At 38.8% G+C, this 12,816-nt stretch overlaps 1 protein-coding gene across 1 annotated transcript in view; it reads right to left on the bottom strand.

Annotated features, from left to right (window-relative positions):
- Positions 1–12,816, bottom strand: part of LOC149288388 (choline transporter-like protein 3) — a 55,243-nt gene that overhangs the window by 13,160 nt on the left and 29,267 nt on the right. The window contains exons 8-12 of the mRNA XM_089491607.1: positions 12,632–12,721; positions 10,713–10,837; positions 10,233–10,423; positions 4,376–4,537; positions 3,767–3,920 (exon numbers count right to left, since the gene is read on the bottom strand). Of these exons, the coding sequence (XP_089347733.1) occupies positions 3,767–3,920; positions 4,376–4,537; positions 10,233–10,423; positions 10,713–10,837; positions 12,632–12,721 (722 nt within the window). The remainder of the gene's footprint in view (positions 1–3,766; positions 3,921–4,375; positions 4,538–10,232; positions 10,424–10,712; positions 10,838–12,631; positions 12,722–12,816) is intronic.

The following is a 12,816-nucleotide window of genomic DNA, read 5'->3' on the forward strand; positions in this document are numbered from 1 at the left end:
GGATATAACTATCCTGCCACACACAGCAATTGTAAATTATAACACTCAATCTCATAACCATACAAGATCCGTCCTTTACTTTAGACACATTTGGGAGACTTTTTTTTAACATTTACTGAAACTACTACATCATAATATCAATCTCATTTCACACATAAAATCAATAAATACCAGATTTCTAGTACTCATGCTATAGAATGCCTATTACTCCGTATCTGCAGCGGACGCAGAGAGAGATGGCATGTCTCTGATCTTGTTATTTCTACGTATTGGACACCAAGCAGCGGGTGGTTATGAACTAGGTCCTTTGAGTCTGGGTTTCAGTCGCTGCTTCCTCTTCAGGGTTGCACACAAAAGGGATAGATGAACAGGCTCACCTGGCCAAGAATTGTTCTTAATCACAACAGCAACACTTGCAGACTTACAGCTCGTGAGCCAAAAGAATGGACCATGGAATCACTCATTGCAAAGGTGATAATATGACTGAGGAGTTCACTCCTGCAACATATGGTCATCAGGTTGGTCTTCCTCATTTGTAAAAACCTGACGTTCAGTGTCGTTGATAAAAAATGTGAGGGCTAATATGTGCACAACTCTTCTTTGAAGAGCCACAAAAGGTTTGGACAATGATGAAAAAATAAAGTTTGCAAGCAAGGATCAACCAGTGCACTCAGTGCCTTTACCAGTTCAATCCCAGTGAGCATATGGCGTACCAACATCAAACACCTGTGATGTACGGTATCATCTCTAAACACTCTGAATCACCTTGCCTTTCTCATCTATCCAGCATTAAAACTAGAGGCTAAAGTGTTTCCAGCTCTCCTGTGAGCACCCCCCAAAGAGATATGCAAAACCCACTGCCAAACCAGAGGGCCACCAAAAGGTCAGCCCACCCCCCAGCACAGAGATCTGGCTCTGCTGTGACAATTCTACTGAATGCAAAAAAAAAAGTCGATATCCATCTTCAAAAAAGGGCAAAAATAATTGTAATGCCTATGGCCCCCCAGGGCTAGTGGGGAAAATAACGAATGATAATCATAAAAAGAGAATGAATAGGTGCATTCAGAGCACTTGGCAGTAGAACGCCTGTGCATTGTGTACCCCTCACCAATAAACACACTTGAAACACGCCGAGATTAAAACTTTGCTAGGGGTTCTCAAGTGCTTCAGGCTCCTCACACCCTCCGCATTAAGGTTAGAAGAACAGGTGCTTCTCTTTTCTCACAGGTACTATGCTTGATCTTAGCCAAAAGACTGACATACAGGCTGCTGTACACTTGATTGAGTATATTCAAGAACAGAAATTACCTTTACAAACAAAGCAAACTGTGATGCAGTGCACAACACAAACACCAGCGGCTTAACCCACTGTATACAGATACAGCAATAATATGGTCAATAATAGAAACAATCAATCATTAATAATACAAAGACGCAACAGTCAGCATAATGTTCAGCAACAACATTAACAGTTCCAGGACTGGAAACTAGCAGTATTGTAGAAGGAAAAACACTAAAAAAGGACTGGGGATTAAGCCTCATCTTCAAGGCTATCAATGACGAGGAGTCTTTAAGCAACCTGACGACCAGCCTGCAACATTAACAGTTATTTACCTGTCCCCTGCTCAGAATGCTCCTGGTAACCTACAAAGCATTCCCTCTCTACAGCATCGCTAACACAAAGTCACCTAAGGGTCGGCATGGAAAGAGTTCCTACTGGCTTTCATACAAAGAATCCGAAACAAGCTCAAGAAAGATAATTCAAGCCTCACAGATTTTTTTTTCTCCGTAACTGCACGACAGTATAAGGTATACCGTGTATAACACACTCCCGGTGTAGTCACTATAAGAATCGTTCTTAATGGTGGAGAGATGGGATATCATGCGATATCACGGCAGTCAGTAGTAAGTACAGCAGCAGGTTAGGTTCAGGCCCAGGGAAGCGCTGAAGATGAATAATAATATATAATATTAAGGTAAGATAGTTACAGACACATCGTTATTTTTATTGAGTACACATACGGTTCTGAAGCACTCTTAGGAACTCTCCCTAGCAGTGAAAGGGCAGACAGATGGGGTACTTTAACTTGCTAAGAAAAAAATAGGGAAAACCAAAATATACAGGATTGTTTGTTATTTTGAGCATCACCGATTCATCTTATACTTCCAGTATGGCCTGATCAGTCTTACATGCTGATGGAGATTGTTCTCTTCAATGGCACAAGTGGTAGCAAAGTGTTTGAGATCATCCTGAGTGGGATTATCGTGCATTGCCTGTTCTCTGCCAGCTGAAATACATACATGGTGCTGTTATAGAGGAAACTGCCTTTGTGTTTCTGGGATGAGTTGTCTCATTGATGGGCACAGATATGCTGGAGGGGAAAAGGATATGGAGCGGGAAGGATTTATCTTGCCTCTAAATATAAAATAAACAATTCAATAAGCTGTAAATGACAGTGGGGCAGATATTGTTAATGCTACATAAAGTAGTCTGAGTTCACTGCTCCCACTTACTGTACATCACAATGCAATCATCCGAGAGCGGAAATTGCAGCACACTAATCACAGCATTATGGAACTGAGCATCTAGTTCTATACGGCACAGAAACTCCCACCGGTGATTAGAAATCATCCTGTAGACAGAAAATATCTCTTTGCTGAGTCAGCTACTTTACTACTAACTTTCAAATGGACACATTGAAGGTATTTCATCCATAAATGTATATATATATATATACATATATATATATATACACACACACACATACATACACATATATATATTTATGTGTGTATGCGGGTATATATATATATATATATATATATATATACAGTATATGGACAAAAGTATTGGGAAACCTGACCATATTACACCAAGAGAGACTTTTATCATATTGCATTCTAAATACATAGACATTAATATGTAGTTGGTCCCCCTTTGCAGCTATAACAGCTTCCACTCTTCTGATGTTGGAAGAGAAGGCCTGGCTCACAATCTTCATTCCAGTTAATCCCAAAAGTTGACCTCAACCCAATGAGGTTGAGGTCAGGGCCCTGTGCGGCCGGTCAAGTTCTTCCACACCAAACCATCCAACCAAGTCTTTATGGACCTTGCTTTGTGCACTGGGCACAGTCATGCCGGAATAGAAAAGGGCCTTCCCAAACGGTTCCTACAAAGTTGGAAGCACAGCGTTGTCCAAAACGTCTTGATATGTCCCCTTCGGCATACCAAGATATTTTGGACAATGCTATGCTTGCAACGTATAGTGTGCAATATATATAATATGTAGAAAGAATCACATACATATCCCTCAGCAACACAAAAAACACACGAAAGGTAGGATGCAGACGCAACCTCTAAGCAAGGAATGGCTATAGTTAAGCCCCAAAGCAGACAGATATTCTATTGACATTCACAGAGATGAGAATAGACAGGAATCCCACAACAAAACTCCATCAAAACTATCCACAGAAAGATATAACTAGTGTTACCCTACACTAGTACATTTGTTCAAAGGCTGTATTCAACCCCTTGAGCTTATGGTGGGTGGAAAATGTAGCAGGAAATATACTTGATGCCAACATTAGTATGTTAAAAAAATCCTCTTCTGCACTATATCAAAACGCTGTTTGAAGTAATGAGAACATGCAAACAAGTCAGTCCATGCAGAGTAGTTAAGGAATCAAAAGTAACAAAGCTTATGTACATGTTTAAACGAATACTAAGTGCATAGGCTCATCAAAGCATAGCATTTTATACACTTACCCTTTGTTTTAACAACTGAGAAAAGTATATTAAAATGATCCTGGGTATTCTTACAAACATTAACAAGAAGGATCCTGCGATGGCTGTTCCCAGGTGATACCAAAACAGAAGAGACATAGCAGACAGAACTGGGTGTTGAACTTTATTTTTATCTCTAAAAAACAAACAAGAACAAATGGATATTTTCAGTGTTGATTGGTTTTCGTGCATTGGGCCATTATATGTGACTAGGGGATGCCCAGATGCAAATACAACCCTGGACATCTTCTCTGTACTTATTTCTTTTACCTTTCGCTGAGAATATATTTGCAGACAGTCCAATGCTGGTCCAAGACACGCATACTACAGAATACGAGGCGGCACCCAGAAGCTTCCAATTTTTAACACTAACATAATTTACCATAAATAACTTCCTATATAAACACTAATCCATTAACTGGTAATGATTTATGATGTGTATAAATGTATGTAAAGCAACACATACTGCTTACAGCTAGTATACTTGATTACTGAAATCTATAGCATGTTTCCACATACAAGAAATGTATAATTGATCTAATGCCCTAAAATAGAAGGACAGCAGCAGTGAGTCTTGTTTTGCCAACTTACCGGTGTAAATACCAAGAAACCGTTGCTCCAGAAATAATTATTTGCTGACAAGCGAGAAAAAATTCACTAGTCCATACAAGGCCAACTAAATGGTACCACCACATATACCGAATGCCAGAAATTGATTTGTATTCCACGAGTCCCTCTGACGAAACCTGAGCGCTACCTGTAACACATGAAGATACAGCTATTAAAAGGGAATGCAACAGTCCACATTTAGCATAGACTTGTATTCAATGGTGAATGAGCCAAACTTCTAAATAAATTACAGTCTTTGGGTTTGGGTGTCGTCAAAACAGTTGAATGGATAAGGCAGTGGGTTGAGTGACAGAAAGCAGAATGTTGTAATTAATGGTGTATATTCAGATGAAGGACTTGTTACTAGTGGGATCACTTGAGACCTGTACTTTTAATAAGTTTATCATGGATATTACAGAAGGTAACAGTTGTAAGTTATGTTTTTTTTGCAGGTGATACAAATGTAAATGATTTAAGTAAATAAGAAGAATGGTCTAAAGCAGGGGCGTCCAAGTTTTTTCTGCAGTGGGCCACTTCATCAGAATTGTAAACGTGCGAGGGCCGCACTCATTTTTCACTGTGAGAAAATATGGCCTTTAATAAGATATGCAGATTAAAATAAAGTAAATGACACAAAACCTTTACTTTTCTCTCACGGATTTCTGGGATTTCTGGGCCTACAAATGCAGGATTCTGTATAAGTAAAAATAAAATAGTTCTATTTATTTTAGCGATGCACTAAAATGAAAATTCTGGACCAAAACCGAAAATTCAGGGTTCACTTAGCCGAAACTGAAAATGACCCCCCCACATTAATAAAAGTAAGTTACACATCAAAATTGTACAAACAATTATATATTATGAATGTTAACAGCAATCTCAGGCATACCCAGATTCCAGCATGTACTGGTTGTCTGGGCATTGAATTTTTTGTCCAATTTTAGTGTGTAACCACACTTTTATTAAAAGTAACACACCACAATTGGACAAAAAAATCAACAATATGACTTGGCAAACACACTCTTTTTATACCCAGGCAACCAGTAAATGCAGGAACCTAGGCATGATGGGACTATGATTGCTGTTAGCTGTTAGCAATCACACTCCTATCATCCCAAGTCAGCCAGTACAGTGCAGACCCCATACTGCTGGCAGCATCAATACACAAGGGGGGCAGCTAGCCAGGTTTCAGCATGTACTGACTGACTTGGCACGATAGGAGTGTGATCGCTAAGAGCAAACACACTCTTTTTATACCCAGGCAACCAGTAAATGCTGGAACCTAGGCATGATGGGACTGTGATTGCTGTTAGCAATCACAGTCCTATCATCCCAAGTCAACAAGTACATGCTGGTACAGGGTCGCTGTAAGTGCAGACCCCATACTGCTGGCAGCATCAATACACAAGGGGGCAGCTAGCCAGGTTTCAGCATGTATTGGCTGACTTGGCATGATAGGCGTGGGATTGGACGCCCCTGGTCTAAAGTGTGGCAGCTGCAGTTTAATGTTGATAAATGAAAAATAATGCACTTGGGACATAAGAAACCCAAGGAAGAATATAGCATTGGTGGCACTGTTCCTTGACAAAAGAAGAAAGGGACTTAGGGGTAATTATTTCTGATGACAAAGATAAGCAGGCAATGCAACAAAGCTTTGGAAAATGCAAGCAAAGTGCTGGGCTGTATAGCGAGAGAAATTAGTAGAAGCAGGAGGTGGTTCTGCCACTTTACAGATCTCTGATCAGACCACACCTAGAGTCGTCCTGACTTGGTATACCACAGGGACATCTAGAACCAGTGCAGAAATTATGCATTAATAATGAATAGATGTTTTAATAACACATTGGGACAGCGGCACCGGTTCTTGATTTACAATGTTTCATTATAGGAAGCACACTCACCTATGGCTCTTGGTTTGCACAATTTTAAGCATTTTAGACCAGTTTCGTTTCCACATAGGCTGTGATGTGATCTGAAAATATATAAATCGTGAAATGTAGAGCTTTACTAAAGTTAAATAAATTAAGAGATTTTCCGTTTTAATGTTGCAGCTCAATAGCAATCCATCATGAGAGCAAAGGCCATTCTCTATATTGCCTTTTATTCAGGGTAATCAGGAAGTCTGATTTGTATATATTAAGTTAAAATAGATATAAATATATTTGCCAGTGTTTAGATAAAAATATCGCTATATACATATGAAATACTTGCTTTGACCTCCGTGACACTCTACACTGAATTGAAAATTGCAATTGAGGACCACTGTTGCTTTATGTACGAGATGACACATTGTGGCTGGCAGGTTGAGAACAATGTGAGGCACAGATAGGTGGAAGGAAGGTATTTTACTTCTCAGTCGATAGGCTTCCCTTAAGAAGACAGGCAATTATTTTCATCTTTGTAGTCACAATAGACAATCACCACATATGGCATCTTCATTTCTAGAGCCATTTGAGTACAAATAGGATCAACCGAGTACATCTGGATATTTATAATTCAGCAAGGATAGTTGAAAGATTCCTGCTTCTTGCCTTGCCCTTGTTCCTTAAGCTATTCATCATTTCCATCACATCAATTCAAAATGTTAATTATTTATTTGTACTTTCCTTTTATTATATTACAGTCATAACACTAGTGCTGCTTCAACTGTTGACGAGCTGTAAGAGCGGCAGTCTGACCCTGAAAAGTTCTTGGTGGATTCATGGTCGATCACGCATGCTTTGTTAGCCTGGTATCAAAAAGTTACGTTAAGTAGGTGCTAGGCTGAATGAATTTCACGGGACAGGTACGCTTACAAAGTGTTGCAATGTTAACACAAGTGTTTGTGTTGTTATATTAGCTGTATGTTTAAATTATCATCTGGTAATTGTTACGGTTTTATTCTGTTGCTGCATGTGTCTAACATGCCTTTGACTTTTCAGATTGCTGCCTCCTTAATAGCAAAGATGGTAATTTCCATGCTATACTACAAGAAGTAAGACACACATTAAATCTGGTGGTTTATAGAACCCGAGCAATGCTAGTTCTGAAATATACTAAACTACTGATTGTGGTGTGTAAGGGCATTAACCATCCGAACCATAGGCACTACTGCCTACTCTGGTTATCATCTACTCTGGTTGGTGAAATCCTTCTTTAGTGACTTTTAACCACAAACTTATATATGTTTTTTTGTCTTCCTCCAATATCTGAACGCTATTTTGACACCATGGAAGGACAGGTGTGTTTCTCCAATATTATAACAGGGATCCTGCAATTTCCTATGACAAAATGAATGTTAAGTGTATTAACAACACCAGTGAAATCATGTTGAGTTTGGCTTACGTTATTCACATTCCAAAATAGCTTCTAAGTGTACATTAGAGCTAAATGCAGATTTAAGATTGTAATATAATAAAAGAAGAAATAAATAACAAATAACTAAATTAGTGAACGCTAACTTTAATTGATTAGAGGGAAACGATGACTCTTGTAAGATACACTGAGAAGGAATCTTTAAAATAGTCTTGCTGTCTTATAGCCAAACACTTAAGATGTACTCTGTTGATCCTATTTGTACTTTAAGGGCTCTGTGAATGAAGAAGCTGTAGCGGTGGATGGATTCTACAAGGATGAAAATAATTGCATACCTTGTACCTGATAATTTAATTTCATGTCATCCGACTCTCCCCTTGTATCCAATCCTTTAGAAAAATCCATTAGGACCCACTGCTCCCGGGAAGCCTATCGACCGTCAGTCTAGCTACCTTCCTCCCACCTACCTTTCTCAAGCAGCTCTACAATGTATCATCCCGTTCATAAAGCAGCAGTGCTCCCAATTACATGCAATTGTCACTGAACTATATGTATCCAGCGCAGTGTCACTGAGGTAAGAGCAAATCCCAGATACAGTATATATAGTAATATGGTAAAAGCAAATATTACACATATCTATATACCTTATATATAGTAATTATTTTATGTAACATTTCTATTAAATACATTTATGTCTCTTAACTTTAATCTACACCAATCTTACTTCCTAAAGACCATCAATTAAAGCAAATACAGAGAACGGCGTTTACTCTCATGATAAATCGCTATTGAAATATCACATTAAAATTAAAGATCTCCCAATTTATTTAACTTCAGTAAAGCTCTGCAGTTCACAAATTATATATTTTCAGATCACAACCCATGTGGAAACAAAACTGGTCCAGAAAGCTAAGAGTTGTGAAAAACAAGAGCCGCAGATGAGCACATTTTCTCTGGCCAGGTAACCAGGCCTCCCGGCTCCCACAGGTACTGGTATTGACGTTAGTTTTAGTAGTAGTTTAGTCTTAAATATAAGATCAAGAAGCATTTCTACAGAGTAGTTTCTTTTCATTCTAAAGTCTGAGGTGCCATGGTTAAGAAAAAAATGAAAATAATGATACTGTTGTGTCCACCTCATTATGCCAACACCACATTGGATTTCTTTGGGGCTCAGAAGTACTGCATCCTTAAGGCCAGAAGGTACACACTGGATGCCAGACAATTAATATCACACTGCCAAGCTTAACAACATAAAATAAATTCTCCACCAAGTCCCTTTTACAAATCTTAGCAAGAATGTATGCTAAAAGTAAATTAAACATATGGTAAACAAAAATGCGACAAAAGCCATCCATCATATCAAATACATGATAAAATACACTAATGTAAATATACACGTATCTGATATCTATATATATATATGAGACATTCAAACAAGGGAAGCCCACAAAGCAATTGATATATTAAGGAATCAAAAATATACAGGTTGTATTATTATTTGTATGTCCTCGTCTAGAACCCTTAAAAATAAATTGCTGTAGATAAATTTGCTGTAGAATGCAGGAGTGTACTGCCATCAAGTGGTAGACGATAGATTTCATGCTCTCATTTACATAATATCTTCAGATCATTTTCAAAAACATTTAATAATTTCACTAAGATGCATACCTTTAATTCAGTGACTAACATAAATAAATACAGGAACAAATCCAAGGAACTGACAACCCACTCTGCAGAAAAATAGTTTCAAATATAAGGATAAGTCTTCTCGACGTATATAGCTGTCACAGAGGCTGAGGTAGCCAGACTGGGGCAAAGATTATAAACATAATACTATATGAACAGAAGAAAAGGTAAAAGTCTCAAAGTGAAAGCAGTCACTCAGTTTGTACACAAACCTGCAGTCTTCAGGGGCTCGGGGCCAGGACGCCAGAGACCACCCCACGTTCTTTAACACTGGCTATACAGGAACCTCTCAGTTATCATATGTGTTAAAGTGGATATAATGGCTGGAGTGTCCTTTTAACAGAGAATAAGCAATTTTGCAATATGCTGAGCTTCTACTCAGGATGGATGACATTTATACATGCTAGTGTCACTAGAGGAAAAAATGCCTCATCAGAAATATATATATATATATATATTAATCTAATTCATGAGCCATCAACAAGGTGCAACTAACAGCCCTCTAGGCACAATAAACAAGAGGTCCATATCTGAAATTTATAATTGTATTCTCTCTGGGAACCTTTGGAGCTTTCACAGTATGCACATGATTATAAGGCTATTTAAAGTAACCTTGGACAATACTTCATAGATCAGATTTTGGATCATGTATGGCATTACACACAACATTCTCCTACAGCATAGCAATTCTAACCCTAATGTGAAGCAAATTTCGCCTGCATGATGGGACTAACAACCTCAAATGCACTGTTTCATCCTCAGGGGCCTTCTCAAAAGGGTGTGTCTGTGTCTCTCTAGGTACAGTGAGAAGATCTTTAAAATGAAACATAAATGTAACATTTATTTTAAACCTTTTAACTCACCTGAAGTTCCCAAACTAAGAAGCACAGCTACCCAAAGCACCCAGTAAAAAATAAGAATGATAAACGTCCACAGTGGCTGCAGCACTAGGAATGGGATGCAACTGATATATTTGCTTATAACTTGGAAAAGTTGAATAGTCATGTGGATCCTGTTCCTTAGCCGAAATATCAAATACAGAAGTACGACCTATTGAAGAAAACAAAAATATGCAAGAAGTTGAAGCATTCAATCCAAAACCTGGGATCAGTATTGATTTCTGTATTTACAGTGATGGGTAAAGTTATTAACACAAAGACCAGGAACAGATGCAATTTATATTAAAAGCCTGAGTTATTGTGCTTTTATTTAGGGTAACAGTGCAGGGACTCAGAAACGAATAGGTCCCCCTCTATTGCCCATAAGCATCTTTGCTTACAAAGAAGTGCATTACAATCACACAACACAGTGAAAGGGTTAAGCAAAACACAATACTTACAGTTATCACGGATGCAACTATCGCAAATCCAAGTAAGAACATTGTGTTTTCCTTTCCAGTTTTCAGCTCATAGCGGGGATCATGCATGTGGTCATAGAACAGCCACCAGAGCACTCCGGAGACAACTAAATAGAACACATTATCACCCGGTTTACAAACAGCAAAAAGCACAGGCTTAATAAAAATTGTTTATTAATAAAAACACAATTTTCCTATCATTTACATTATTCATGTATGCTCAGGGTTAATTGTTCTCTATTCCCCGCCAACTTAAAGGAACCAAGTGCCATCGGAACCATTTTGCACTTGTTTCTTTACCATGACATTTTAAATGATTGTTAGGTTAACACACATCTAAAAAAACAACAATGTTGCTATCCTTAACAAAACATATGCCCAAATATCTCCTTTTCCTGTCCTGAAAGTCATAGTTATTTCTGTCCATTGCATTTTATTGTTTTAATAGACATGGCCTCTTTAAAGAGCAATTTAAAACTGTCACTTCTTAAAACCGTTACTCTCCTGAGAGACAAATTACTATATAATAATTTTGCCTATATGCCTTGAATGCCTTCCATTCAAGAAAAACAATATATACAGAAACATTGCAAGTATACTGGTTTTATGCACTGAAAATGCCATAGTGGAGAATGTTTTTTCATAAGAAAAAGCAGGCAGAGTACTGGGTGGTATATTATTTTTTCCCTTCCCTGAAGTCTGAGGTGTCTTGTGCTTCCCTCATCAATTGAAAAAGTGAACTAGTGCTCCAAAGTTGCAACCCCATAGGGATATATCATCCCCTTCCTCCTCTCCTGGGCTAAAACCTCAGGAGGGCCTGATCTTCTAAGCCCCACTTAAAGAAGCAACCCACTGAAGGCTTCAAGGATGGGAGGCAGCCAAAAGGTACAGCCTCCTGCCCAATAAAAAATGAGTCTTCAAGTACACGGCTCCATGTGCCATTTTTCAGTGCAAAGAACAAAAGCTGTAAATTTCATATAGAAAAAAACGACATATGCCCAAAACAACTAAATATTAGACTTGGGCACCGGATATTGGAGTACACCTGTACTTCATTGGTTGATGCCAGACAAGCCCCCTGCTGGCGACCAATAGAGTCGCTAGTAAAGACTTTTAAAATCCTGGTGCCGCAACTTGGCCGGCAGAGACCACTGGTCTCCCCGCTTCAAGAGTTAAAAGTCCGTACGAATGACCCATACGGACCTTTAACTGTTGGAGCAGGGAGACCATGGCCTTCCCAGGCCAAGTTGCACAGTCAGGAGTTAAAGGGCCATGCGAGAGAGCCTATTGGTCACCTGCAGGGGCCTCCAAATGCTGCGTAATGCTGCGTAGATAAGGTAAGCTAGATGGGGAAGGGACCAGGGAGATTAGTAGACGAAGATGAACACGAAGATTCTTCGTGTTGTGTGTCTTCGTTTACATTTTGCCACCGCCATGTTCGTATGTTCGGTATTCGGGCTAAACAACGAAAACGCACCCTTCGTGCTCGTTTTCCTGTTCGCCCAAATACGAATGCACAAGTCTACTAAATATTGTCCCATATGGCAACCCCCCCCCCAGGCCATGGCTGGTCTTATAAAAATGTTTCCCTCTACTCACCAGCCATGACCTTGGACATAATAAAGAGGCAAAAACTAAAAAGTGGTAACTGAATGGTCTAAGTCCACTGGGTGCATTTACCAAACCAAAATAGATCCGTGAATAGCACCCCTGCACAACTACATCATGTGCTGGCTTGGAGAAAATAATTGTTTCCATGCAGTTAATAGGTTTTAAAGACGTGGTTGCAGCTACAATGAACCTAAAGTTTGATGAAGTGACATCTATGCATCTGATGCCAAGAACACAGTCTCAAGCACAATGACTTCCCCAAAATTTCAAGTGAAAAGGCCCATACTTACATATCAGACCAAAAATAACAAGGGTAACAAATATGTGAACCAGCAGAGTACTGATGTATCGGAATGTTAAGACCATCACAACAGATAAAGCTGTAGGAGACAAAGAATTTATTGTCCGTGTCATTGCAGATGTACAAAATTGCATTTTATATATTATGAGTGCATCTGAGAGTATTCTCTTCCTT

The sequence above is a fragment of the Sceloporus occidentalis genome, unplaced genomic scaffold, assembly GCF_023333645.1.
Source record: "Sceloporus occidentalis isolate IW3139 unplaced genomic scaffold, rSceOcc1.0.p SCAF_51, whole genome shotgun sequence".
NCBI classification, from domain to species: domain Eukaryota; kingdom Metazoa; phylum Chordata; class Lepidosauria; order Squamata; family Phrynosomatidae; genus Sceloporus; species Sceloporus occidentalis.